At 43.5% G+C, this 12686-nt stretch overlaps 1 protein-coding gene across 1 annotated transcript; it reads left to right on the top strand.

The window, feature by feature from the left end:
- The first annotated feature begins 541 nt into the window (after positions 1-541).
- Positions 542-6683, top strand: LOC3290220 (uncharacterized). Its single transcript, XM_565460.3, has 4 exons — positions 542-826; positions 4393-4518; positions 4620-4910; positions 6413-6683. The coding sequence occupies exons 1-4, from the start codon at positions 781-783 to the stop codon at positions 6442-6444; spliced, it is 495 nt and encodes a 164-aa protein (XP_565460.3). The 5' UTR covers positions 542-780; the 3' UTR covers positions 6445-6683.
- The last annotated feature ends 6003 nt before the right edge of the window (positions 6684-12686 follow it).

Consider the following 12686-nt stretch of genomic DNA (forward strand, 5'->3'; position numbering starts at 1 on the left):
ATCGGGCCCCTCTGATTACCCGAAAATGGAAGCGTTGTGTTGTTGTGTTAACCCTCGAGTGACTCTGATGAAAGTAAAGGCAGGTTGGTTTAATCTACTCAATGAAATGAGGATCAATTTGTACGGCGATAAGAATGTCTGATTAAGAGATAAATTAGCATTAAATCATTTGGAGATGCAACGAGAACAACACATTATTCTCATGCAGAAAGCACTCAAGGGATGATTTGTTACATCACAAAGCGTCACACCGGTTCAAAACTGTCTGCAAAAAAACTCCAATCTTTCTCTCTTTTAATACCACCCTGGGTTTAGTATCCCCTCCATTTGCTGAAGCTTTGCGCTTTTTGTATTTCCACTCAATCTAATAAACATTGGACTTCCGATTTTCTCTCCCTCCCCCCTCCACTGCCTCTCAAGCCCGGGTCGAGCACCATTCGTACGGCATCAAGAACATTTCCCCCGCCCTTGCCCGACCACCCGTTCTTGCTGCACCTTGAACCGTGCAGACCACAACCGCGATCACCGCCGATCGCGACTTCGAGCCTTCATGAGCCTGTGCAGGACTCAACCAAGCGGTCAGTTAGCGTCGATTCTTCGCTGGCTCCGGACGAGTCGCTTGCGACACACAGCCCAACTGCCGAATCCGGAACTAGTAGGCCCCCGCGTAGCAGAGTGTAGCTAAAGTTGCAGTTCGACACGGTGTTTGTGTGTGGTTCGCAGAAGGCAAAGATTGGACGGATTTTCCAAGCATCCAAGGGTGGATCCAAGGGCTCAGCGATGGAACGGAATGGACGTGTTGCGGTTGTCGGAGTGTTGCTGGTCGGTGAGTAGCGCTGGTGATCCGTGATGCGTTGTTTCGTACCCAACCGCCTGTAATGAGTCGTAAAACCGCGGAAGTGTATCGCGCTAAACGCTGGTTCGCCGCTTGTTGTGTTGCCGTTGATTGAATCGTTCGTGGTGGAAAAGCACAGTGTCGATTGGCGGAGAGGGTAGTGAACATTACACTGCAAAGAATTATTCCACTGGGTGTGATATTAATTTTAAATGGCTTTGTATTCAAAAAGCACAAGAATGAGGTAGAAAATCGTCGAGCCAGAGAACAGAAAGACGATCAAAAATGGTTGTAAAATGTTAAGCATCCTTTTAAAATTCAAATTTTATCATTACGAGCCGTACGAAGTTCATCGTGTGAGGTTTAGAGGGCTTATTGCGAATTGTGAATGTTTTATTTAACGTTCTTTTCCGTATACTGATACGAGAAAACAAAAGCTGCAGAGGTGCTCACCTTAAACTAAGTATCTAATATTCCTTGAGCTTTAAAACCTCAATGTTTGCATCCTCAAAGTTGCTGCGTAAAAGCTCCCCCATTTGCCAAACAAACATACACTTTCCCTTGCACACGTGCGCGTTCAATCGCGCGCATCAACGCATCGGCAGAAGCGCTCCTCGCGCTACTTTCGCGAGTTCGCGGCGGGGCTGTTTGAACATCATCAGTGGCCGATACAAACATGCATACAAACACCACACCGCTCAAACTGGATGCTCAATGCGCAACACACACACAATTACATACCAGCGCAACCGAAGGATACGGCACGCGTCCTTTGATGAGTCATGCTGTGGGGAGTTGTTTTTGTTTGAGCCTGCCGCTGCGCTTACGCCTTGCTTTGCTCGCTTGCAATCGCGCGCCGTCCGAAGGTCTACAGCCCCGGAGGTGCAAGATGGAAGGCTGTATGGAAATGTGGAAAAACTTCTTCACCTTCAACGCAAGCCGAAGCAGCAGCAGCAGCAGCATGCGAGCGATGGCAGAAGGTTTCTTCTGCTCTTGTTGCGAAGCAACCAGAAGATTCGCCCCACTGACGTCATTGGCGATGCCTTTGTTGATGAGCTTTCAAATTTGCATGTGGCAATGTGTGCAATGAGTGCACGGGTTTTCTGCTTGTTTTTTTTTTTTTTTTTTTTTTTTTTTTGGCACATTTGCACCAAGGAAACGAACCAATGAGGTCCGGAAATTGATTCATCAGCTGAGTGTGGTTAACATTGATTGTTGTGTCGGGGTTGGTTGATGATTTTATGATTGCAATTTAGAGTTCGCCACAAAGTAAGTGTTGAGGACTGTTTGTCAAGGAAGTGTCTCAGTTACGACTTGATAGCGATTAAAGAGGCGTAAAGGGAACAGAATTATTCCTCCAATGTCAATATAAAATACTGACTTCAATAGTACATCAAAGACAATGGTGTAGAAACTTTGGTTCAATGAGATAATATCTCTTTAGATTCGATTTTGTGGACAATCTATAAGATTCGTATATGTCAAGGATAGAATTATCTATATTTTTCAACTATTTCCAAAACAAATTCCTTATAAATTGTTTTAACTTTAATTCATTAAATCTCATTCACATTCATACTGCCTTGCTAAGTCGTTCACGTCGCAGACAGATCTCAAAGACTCTCCCATTTACATATTCCAACATAGGACCTCTTAGTTATGTTAATTGGACATACACATGATGCGAAAACAAAGCTATAAACATAATCATTGAATGTCGTCTGGAGACTGTAAAAAATCTCGTCTATCTCACCTGAATGGCTTCATCATACCTGTTCTACTATTAATCTTCCATCTAACACATCGCACCACTTGAAAACCAGCTCATGTTAGCAGTTGCTGTGTTTTGTATGCTTCTGTCTATTTGTATGTGTGTGTGTGTGTTTTTTTTTTGTATGCTATTGTTGCATGTTTTCACCACAGATTTGCACATTTCCATCAAATGGACACCCGCCGATAATCGCTGGCAAATAATTACCGAACGTGATCTGCTTTTGATTTGAGGCTAATTGAATTCGTCTTCCACTTTGCCCTGTACGCGGACCGAGCTGTACACGGGCTGTCAGTAAATAAAACAAAGAGAGAGAGAGATGAATAGAGAGGGAAGGAAAAAAGCTCCAGCATCCCTACCCCAAACACAACTAAGCCGAACAGATTCAGCCAGACCGTGTGCATTTGTGTGGAAGTTTGGTTGAATGTGGAGGAGAGAATGTGTGTGGCAGAAAAGCCTCACAAAATCGACAGCGGTCCGAATCTCGTCTCGTCCCCGGCGCTCGAAAGCCGCATCATTTCCATGAGGAAGGATTTCTCTTTTCGGGGGCATATTTATCTGATCGAGCTTGGAAAAATTTCCATCCAAACGATTTCCATGCGTAGCCGATACGGTTTTGGGTGGCAAAAAAAAGGTGAAGAAACCTGCCATGGCATGCCGAAAGTGGATGAGGTTTGTTGTCGATTGTGGACCAAATCGAGCCATATTTCACGCAACGGCAAGCGCGAACAGATTAGGGAACATCGCAGATATCAATTTTGTGTATGAAAGCAACATTAAACGCTTCAACAATCCTGCCTTCATTAAAATTGGTTAAAAATAAATATGTATCATTTATCATTACAATTCGTCCTTTATGATAACAATTTGCTTCATCAAAACCTTCCACTTTGCTCATTATAAAACAACATCACTCAGCTTCGTCCGTTTTCTATTATGCAACCGAGTCCGAGTTTCACCCATTTCGACCGTTAGTTTTTGGCAGAATTTATTGCCATCTCATAACTATTTCGCACCTCTGCATCCGATCCAACCCATCACCCCCCACTCGGAATGACCTTTTCCAGCAGAGCTCATTCCGTTACACAACAAAATCCGGTTCCGAATGGACCGCACTTCCTTTTCTGCGGCTCATTTTTCGCAACAATTCGCGATCTTTACGATCAACTGAGCCAAACACGATCGAACTGAACGTTTTCAAACCCCTCCGCTGCACAAAATCCAATTAAAAGCGCTTCCAAGCGGAAAAAACAAGCCCCCAAAACGTTCAAGTTCAAGGAACCAGCCGCGTCACGGCACGTCAGAGCCATCGCGCGCCCGCAAGTCAATGTCCCGCGCTCAACGCGCTCGTCATAAACGACCATCGTCCATTTGTGTGTTACTCGGTGGAGGTCATCGCTGGAGAAGTTTGATCGCACCGGGGCGATTGATTTTTGGGCTCGCGTTTGATCACAGCCTGGTGGCTGGCTATCATTATGCGAGGGCCACAATGCCGTTGGTCGTTGCTGTTTCCCTGCGTCTGCGTGCCACCGGTTTGCTAATGATGACCTAGTGATGGAAAACTGACCGCGAGGGACCATCATTATTAGACGTCAGGCCGGTCCAAAACGGTGCAATAATCCGATGCAATAATGCTTCGAAAGCGCGCGCGCGAGCGCGGGCTCACGCTCACACAGTTGTTGTGCGGGAAGCTAACGGTGTTGGGGCGGAATTATAGCCCTTCAAATCCAAACCACCTCTCCCTCCACTAACCCATGAAATGTTGTTTAATTTCCGTTCCCCACAGTGAGCTGCCTGGCGCTGCTGCTGCTAGCCGTACCGAGCCGAGCCGATGTCATTGCAAGGCGGGTTCGTCGCCAGAGTCCGTGGCTCCAGCGGGCTCCACTTACGTTCGCGCTGGGCAAGAAATTCGGTAAGCTACCTCCTACCCCTCACAAAAAAACCGCTGCGTTAAGACAAACGCTGCTCTAATCTACCCCGTACCGATCTGTCTATTATAATCAATCCCTTCAGCGCGGAATCGACCGGCAGCCAGTTCAGCATTTGCCCTCGAAACCAACACCGACTGGCGGGAGAACGCGGTGGAGCAAAGCCGACCAGCCCAACCGGTAGCGGTGCGTCCGCTTGCCGAGCTTTCGGCGGAAGTGACCGACAGCAAGCCGGCGCCACGATCGAGGGCCTTCTACGGCTGCATGTCGAACTGTCTCACGCTGTCGCAGTACAATCCGGTGTGCGGTACGGACCACACCACCTACCACAACGAGTACAAACTGGAGTGCGCCAACCGGTGCGGAGCAAAGCCCAGTAAGTGAGGAGCGTTTTGTACGATGGTGCTGTTTTGCAATGGCCAGTTTTGATGATTATCGCGATCATTAGATCGTGTAAACGGTTTACATGCTCGCCTTGATCTTAAGCTTTCTAAACGCCGTAATTGTCTGCTTTGCGTGACCTAAGCCCGATTGATGTTATGCCTTTTTTCCATTTTCTGTTCTAAAAACACGCACTTGGGCCTGTTGCTGTATGTATATTATTAGGAGTACCGATGAGGTTTTGGTGTTATCCAATCGTGATTTTTTTAAGGTGAAAAATGATGATTTTATAATAATTTAATGTTGGTCACAACTGGCGGCGTTCGTCGCCTGTTAGATTCGGTTCAGTTCAGTCCACCTTTCGGATCTTACTTTCAATTACTTTTCGTAGATACCAAATGACTTTCTGAGATATTCCAAGTGTACTTGGAAGTTCCTGATGTCTTTGTATAGGATCTTTACCGAGCACCGCCTTTAGTTGTAAGACATCCTCACATCCTTCGTCTTTTAAATCAAACAATTACGTTGTTTTAACCAAGCAAACCACTTCCGACAAGTTGTCTCATCTTGATCGTTATTAATTTCTTCTGCTTCTTCGTCTTCTTCTTCTTCTTCTTCTTGACGTAACGTGTATCTCGGACATACCGGCCTATATAGGCTTTCGTAGCACCTAGTTAGGCCTTGCTACGAAGGGACGAGTCATATGAGGCTTGAACCTATGATGATCATATTATTATGTCGTACAAGTTGACGACTGTACCACAGGCCCGCCCGGTTAGCTTAATTCTTCTTTCTTTAGCTTTGACGACTGTACCACGGGCCTGCCCCGTTTTGCTTAATTCTTCCTTCTTTAGCTTTGACGGCTTTATCAAGGGACCGCGATACACGATAACGTAAGGCAGACGTTTTTTTCCATAGTGCCAGAATTTCTCTTAAAAAACTCTTGAAGCATACCTTTTTACATAAAAATTGGCATGATTAGAGCTTACAAAAACGATCTTGTATCGAATGTGGCTCTTCAATATAATATTGCCTAATCAGTTGCAGTGACAATACCTGACATCAAAACACTTCGAACTTATTGATACTCGATTATAATTTTGCAAGTTTTGAAGAGACAAATCAAGGAACTGCAATACTCCAAAATAGCCTAAAGTTTAAATACTCATCGTTTCTTTCATACTTTTCCAAAAGCATCGTTCAAGCTTGCTTATTCCTCTACCTCCAACTCTACGTCTAACTAGAAGACCATTAACGAGCATCATAAAACCCATCACTTTCCCCCCTAAATGATCCCAAAACACCGACCGTATCAGCATTTGAAAGTGAAACGAAACTATGCGCACACATAATTCCACACATAATTTGAACGACACTGAAACCGTTTCCACGTCTGCGCCTAATGAGCCATATGGAGGAGTGCCAGCGGGGGCCAGAAATGCTTGCCTAATAATCTATTAACTGTTTTTCTTTACCCTTTCTTTTGTTTTCCTACAGGAGTTTCGATCAAAAAGTCGGGCATTTGCTAGGCCAGCCACAGCAACCTGTCGCTTCTGTCCGATGCATCCGAGACGCACCCGAACGTCGCAGCATTGCATTGCTCACCCTCCCACTAGACTAAGAAGCCCGACTAGACGCAAGGCGACTGGATGCGTACAAAAAGGGGGTAGATAGGCGAGCGAAGATTTCTAATTTATTTCTAGTTTTTACACCACACCCGGTAGCGAAAATATGGCACAAAAATAATAAACAAAATCGCTAAACACAACACCGCCCATCATCCGGTATCATTTCGTTATGCGTTGGCGTTTTTTCCTCCTAATGAGGAGAAAATTTCAATTTCGATCAATATGGTCCACCGTGTGTGTGTATCTGTGCACGTGTGTGGATATCTAACGAGAAGCCGATTGATCGTTTCCATCCGCATTAGCCCTCCCGCAGTGTCACCTTAAGAGGGAAGATGAAAAAAACGTGCCGGAAAAATGGGAAAAAGTACCGTTTCGCCTTCCGCCGCGCGAGGGATGAGCATCAGGCACTTGCGCAACCACGTGCGCCGAGCGGTTCCACGTGGCAGGCATTGTCGTCGTTAATGGCATGATTAATTGGCAGCGTTTAGGCTGCGTGCTGGCTGGCGGAGCCAAATCGAGCCAACAAGGGCTTTTTTTTCGCCCGCACTAATGCCGAACCGATTAATAATGGTGGCGGAAAGATGGTTTACGTGAAAGAAACCACATCGAGCACGGTACGTCACGGGTGGTTATTTCCTGTAAAGTTGAGCCCATGAGTCCCACGCACTTCCAGCGGGTGGCGTAATTATGTTCATGCTGTGATGAGCTTTTTTGGTTTGTTTAGTGTTTGGATAATTACCAGAAACGAATGTTTTGTTTCTTTAGCTTTCAGTGTTATGCCATTGTTTTGTTGTTATTTGTGTTATTTGGAAAATTGCTAGAGTCTTTTCACCAATCCGGAATGATTCGGTTCATCTCTAATAGTTCATTGTCCAAATAGTATCCTCGTGTTAATCGATATGATGTGAACAAATTAATAGTATATTTAAAAAAAAACTAATACATTATTTAAAACTTGCATAACAATATGAAAAAAATATAAAAAAAAATAAAAAAAATAGAGCAAAACGTATATTACAACAATCAAACACATCTCAAACATCTTTAAAGCATTCGTTGTAGATTAAATCTAGATCGAGTATGTTTCACAGCAAGCTGAATTTGATTCACATTTCTTCTCATCCCAGCAAATGATTCCAAAACCTCCGTAATGACTTATTCACCACGGTATGAGATTAAAGCGCTATTAACGCCCCCTAAAGTTAAATGGCATGACAAGTCCATTCTCAAGAACATTACTTCCACTGCCCTGTCATTTCACCACCGTAACAGCACATTCTCCATCGACACTTCACTTGGAATTGGGTTACACAGTGGATTTGCCCAGCCCCATGTACCTTCTTCGCTTCAAACGAACTGCCCTGTGTTCTTACGGCCCTTTCAAACCAGCGACTACCACTCACCAGTCTCTCCGTTCCCCCGGGTGAGGGCAGTAAATACGCATATTTTAACACTTCACTTCAAACCCCGCCAGGAAGTGACCACCGAAATGATGCCGTTAAACTCCTCCCACTGCAATCGGTGCAATCGCTACTGCTGCTGCTGCTGCTGCTACTGCCCCACAAGCTCAAAACGGAAACGTTTCATTAGCCTCAAAAGTAAGGGAATGATCGGTCGGAGGAACAGAAAGAAAGACACTAAAAAAAAACATCCCAAACCCCAGCCGCCCTCACAAGCTGACGAAATGTACGACAAGCACAAACCCACGAGCGCGTACCGAGCCGTAATTGAAGCAAGGCAAACGAAACGACCAGGATGGAACGAAATGACGGGAAGCCTCAATCGGCTGAACTTTGGCGTCTAGGCCAGCTTTAATGGCCGTGCGGGCGATGTGAGTTGCGATTGCAAGCGGCAGTCGATGCCAAAAATCATGTCAATGTAATTGGGCCAAATCGGGTGGTGGTTCTTCTTCTTTTCTTTCAAACCTATGCTTTGGGGTCGGGGTTTTTTTGTTTCGATTCGTGTTTTTGCGCCAGCATCTTCCGATACGAAGTGGCGAAAAACAGCAAGGCAAAAGAAAGGCTAGCCAAATAGATGGGACGCGGGGTTTTTTTTTTTGTCTGGCGTAGAAGGGGGTATGGCTCAAATTGCTGCCTCTGTTTGATTAGCATGGTGGACGAAAAGAAAAATAAACAAAAAATAAACACGTGTTTATTGTGGAGAAGTGTGCAAAAACATTTCATTGGTACAGTGAACGGGGAAAAGGTTTAACATCGCGATCGAGATAATCGCTATCGCATCGGTAAGATGATCGTAGTTACACTTTTGCTTAGGGACTATAGAGACACATTTACAATTTTTTGGGGTTATTTTATTAAATTGTTGCATTTTTATATTGTTTCTATTACTTTTATAATAATTAGCAATTATTGGAGATGATTGGAGTTTTGGAGATATTTTTTCTTTATCACATGGCTTAATATAGAAAAAACAATTATCTGAAAATTTCAGAACTCTTGTAACCTACAGGGTATATCATATATAAAAAAATAAAATATAAAATATAATAAAAAAGTAAGCTTACAACTAAATCTGATTAAGTTGTTTTTAAAAGTTTCTAAAATAATGACTAAGATATACATACAAATAAAGTGGATAATATATAACATAAAAATACGAAAAAACATAGAAGTTAACAAACCTCTAATAAAAAAGCAAAAAACAATAAATAATTAACTCCTTTTCAGCAGTTATAGCCATAAAAAAAATCATAAAACTACAGTGTGCCTATGTATGATTCCCTACAAATACTAAAGAAACAAATCGAACATCAACACAGAAAATGTCCCAAAACGCAACACTTACTTTCGTTCGCACTGGTTAGTGCTAATGGGAGTTTTCTCACACACTCACTCACCCCTGTCTTTGCACCCTTAACCGAGCTGTTTTGATTAGCATCGATCAGAGTCCTCACCTAATGAGACGTGGCGCATAGCCTCCGGCATGCCCTAACCTCATTCATCAAGAACTCTCGCGACCGGCATCACTCCACACAGGGCAATTGCTAGTTGTATGTGTACCAAAGGGGGAATTCCAGTCTCTTTTCAAGCTGCTAAAGTAAACATCAACTGCCCGATAAATCTCCCGGGGCGGAGACGTTTATCCGGCCATCCGATCGAACGCATCTCGTCACGCACCAGTCACTGCAAGAACGGTGTGCAATCTTCAGTGCGTGAAGATGCTTAAGTCTCCCTGTTCCCAATGGTTCTTCATCCGTCCCTTCCCTTTGGGGCAAGCTGTTTTGACTCCGTGTCAAGTGTTTGTCTGTTTGGGTTTAATGATTGGGAATTTCCTGCTTTGGGCTGTTCACTTTTGCTTCCACCACAAACAGCAAACTAATAAAAAGATGCAACAATCAAACCATACTCTCCTTTAGACATACAAACACCCCCCGCCGCCAGGCCCAGTAGAAAGTGATGGCAGATTTCTACACCATTCAACTGCTTTTGCCTCGATCGAGCCCAGCGGACCAGGCGAGGCGTCTTCTGTGCATTACTGGTGAAAATGAAAGCTCACGAACTCGTTCACACACATGCTCTCATGCATCATTAGCCTGAGCCTTGGCAGAAATTATTTCCTTCTGCTCCAAATTATTGATTCGCTGGTCACGGTCAAAGGCGTGTGAAGATGGCCGCCCTGCGAGCGTTGAAAAGATGTGATGTGACCGATCGCGGCTTTTGGATGCGCTCGATGCATAATTACTATGATTTGCGGTAATTGATTGTGTGGTGTCTGCCAGGACATTAATTTACCCCGGTGAAAGCTGAGAGCATTTTCCCTTTTTTCTTCGCACATTTGAAGCGGAATTGCGAGACAAATATTTAGGAAATGGTTCAACAAATAAATGTACTTAACGAATGTGGGTTTCTGATTGTATTATGTTGGGCAATGTACCTGCATCTGTTGTGCCTTTTCATAACCTTTCATTTTATGCTGCAAGCCACCAGGGGCAACAACTCAACTGCAAAACATTTTAATTAAAGCTTCATTAAAAGTGGTGCAACTTGTCCAACAATAGCACATCTCACCCTCCCTCTCAAAAGACACGGCGCTCAAAAATCCCTTTTACCTTTCGATATAATTTTTCCCTACTCCATCATGGGCCGTTTGCGGAACGGCCGTTTGCCCATCCGTTCCGTGCTTTATTGATTTCTTTGGCATTTTTGGGAAGAGTTTTACCATTAGCGAGATTTTTCATTACACTCTGTCTCTCTCTCTCTCTCTCTCTCTCTCTCTCTCTCTCTCACTCTGTCTGTCTTTTGCTCTCCCTAATAATTAACTCCCCATGCTGGCAGGTACGCGCACTCACCGGTCCGCGAAAATAAAATAAAAATCTACTCCACAACCTCTGTATGTGCAGCTTCCGCCAGCCTCTGTATCTGGAGCCTATCATGTGCGGCTGGCCCGATGCTTTTGGGGCTAGAGAAACCCATAACGGCACCAATCGGATGTGTATGCGCGTGTAGGAACAGAGAAAGTGATCGCGTCTCTGACCTCAAATTTAATTTCGATAATGCACCTGCACGATCTTCCTTCTTTCCATTTTTTTTTTCGCCAAACAATTCCAAAGATGCTAACCAAAGAGTGTATTGTTACCGTTTGGGGCTTGTTTTCCTTTTTTTTTTAATTTTGCTGTCTCTCTGCCGTTTTCAATTAATTTTCAGCACATGACTCCCCGGAACCCATTAAAAACCCGTTCCGTCTGTCCTGTGCCGCGCTCTCCGTTTTTCGTGCTCTGAGCCACCCAGATGGCAGGAAAATCAAAACAATTAATGCGCGTTTAAAAAGCATCGACCGCCAGACAGGAGGGTGAAAAGAAGAGGAAGAAAGACAAGCGGGAAAAATCAGTGAAATGAAAACGAGCCGCAGTGTTGGAGACGGGTAAGAAACTGCTCGTATCAGACAGGCAGTTGGGCGGTGAAGTTGCATTTTCCGAAATCAAACCCGAGAAAGACAAAAAAACGATTGCCATTGGTAGCAGATGAAAACATTCGAAAAATGAACCCCTCGTGGCGCCTATGAAAGACGTGCCAGGGTGCGTGAACATTTGGTTGGGTGTCGTTTCATAACGAAATGCAACCTGCAAAGCGTGTCACCGGCGGCGGTAAATTCGACGAGACTGTTTCAATTAAACCGACCCGACCCGGGGGGAGATTTTCTGCATTTAAACCTCTGAAACCCGCGGCCGGTACGGTGTCGATTTTACCTTGTACAGTGAAAAAATTAAACCTTTCCAGCTTGTATCAGTCGGCATTGCTTACTGTTTTACTTTCTTTCAATTTGTAATCGGTTCAGTATCGTGACAGCTGTGTCGTTTCGGGGCCAAGCGTCCCATACGATGCATCTATTAGTTTGGATTTATTTTGATTAGTTCAAGTATTTCGGTCGTTGTATAATTTTCTATAGCTTATCGATCTTAGGCTTATTATCTTAAATTATACAGCCTAACTCTCTTTTCTTTTGTCAAATAAACGAAGTAATAATGAGAAATTCAAATGATTCATCACTATGAAATTTACGGTAAAAAATTACAAAACATTCAGTTCAAGATAAAATAAACCAAAAATCGAACAAAATAGATGTGCAAATTGATGTTCAATAGCACACAGTTGAATTATAAAAAGGAGACAATAAAGTGCAGTAACAATAAACAAAGATAATAAAAAAGCTCTAAATTATTCAAGCATTGTAAAAGAAATTAAAGAATACAAATTGAGAAATTGAAAAAAACACGCCTTAAAATACAAAAATTTAAACTGAGTGCTAACATTAACCAACACAAATGACAAGAAATAAAAAATTCTAAAATGAATTTTAAATACAAGAAACAAACCTATACAATTTACGCTCAATGGGGATAACACAAGAACAACGATAAAATACATTTTAAAAACCTTTAAAAAGGCACAAATAAAAGTCACAATTGAATATAATTCCCCAACCAATTGCCAATAAATATCAGCAGAAAAACACAGGGACAGGTGACAATTGCTTTCTATCACCAAAACATGTCATTTTTCTACCCTGCTCGCTCTCACAATGGTCCATTTTACTTTCGTTTCACGTTTCATGAGCAGCCGGCATAAGAAACAGGTACGATGCTTGCCTCAGGTCTGAGCTGGAATTGAAAATCATTTTGCTCT

The sequence above is a fragment of the Anopheles gambiae genome, chromosome 2, assembly GCF_943734735.2.
Source record: "Anopheles gambiae chromosome 2, idAnoGambNW_F1_1, whole genome shotgun sequence".
NCBI lineage: Eukaryota > Metazoa > Arthropoda > Insecta > Diptera > Culicidae > Anopheles > Anopheles gambiae.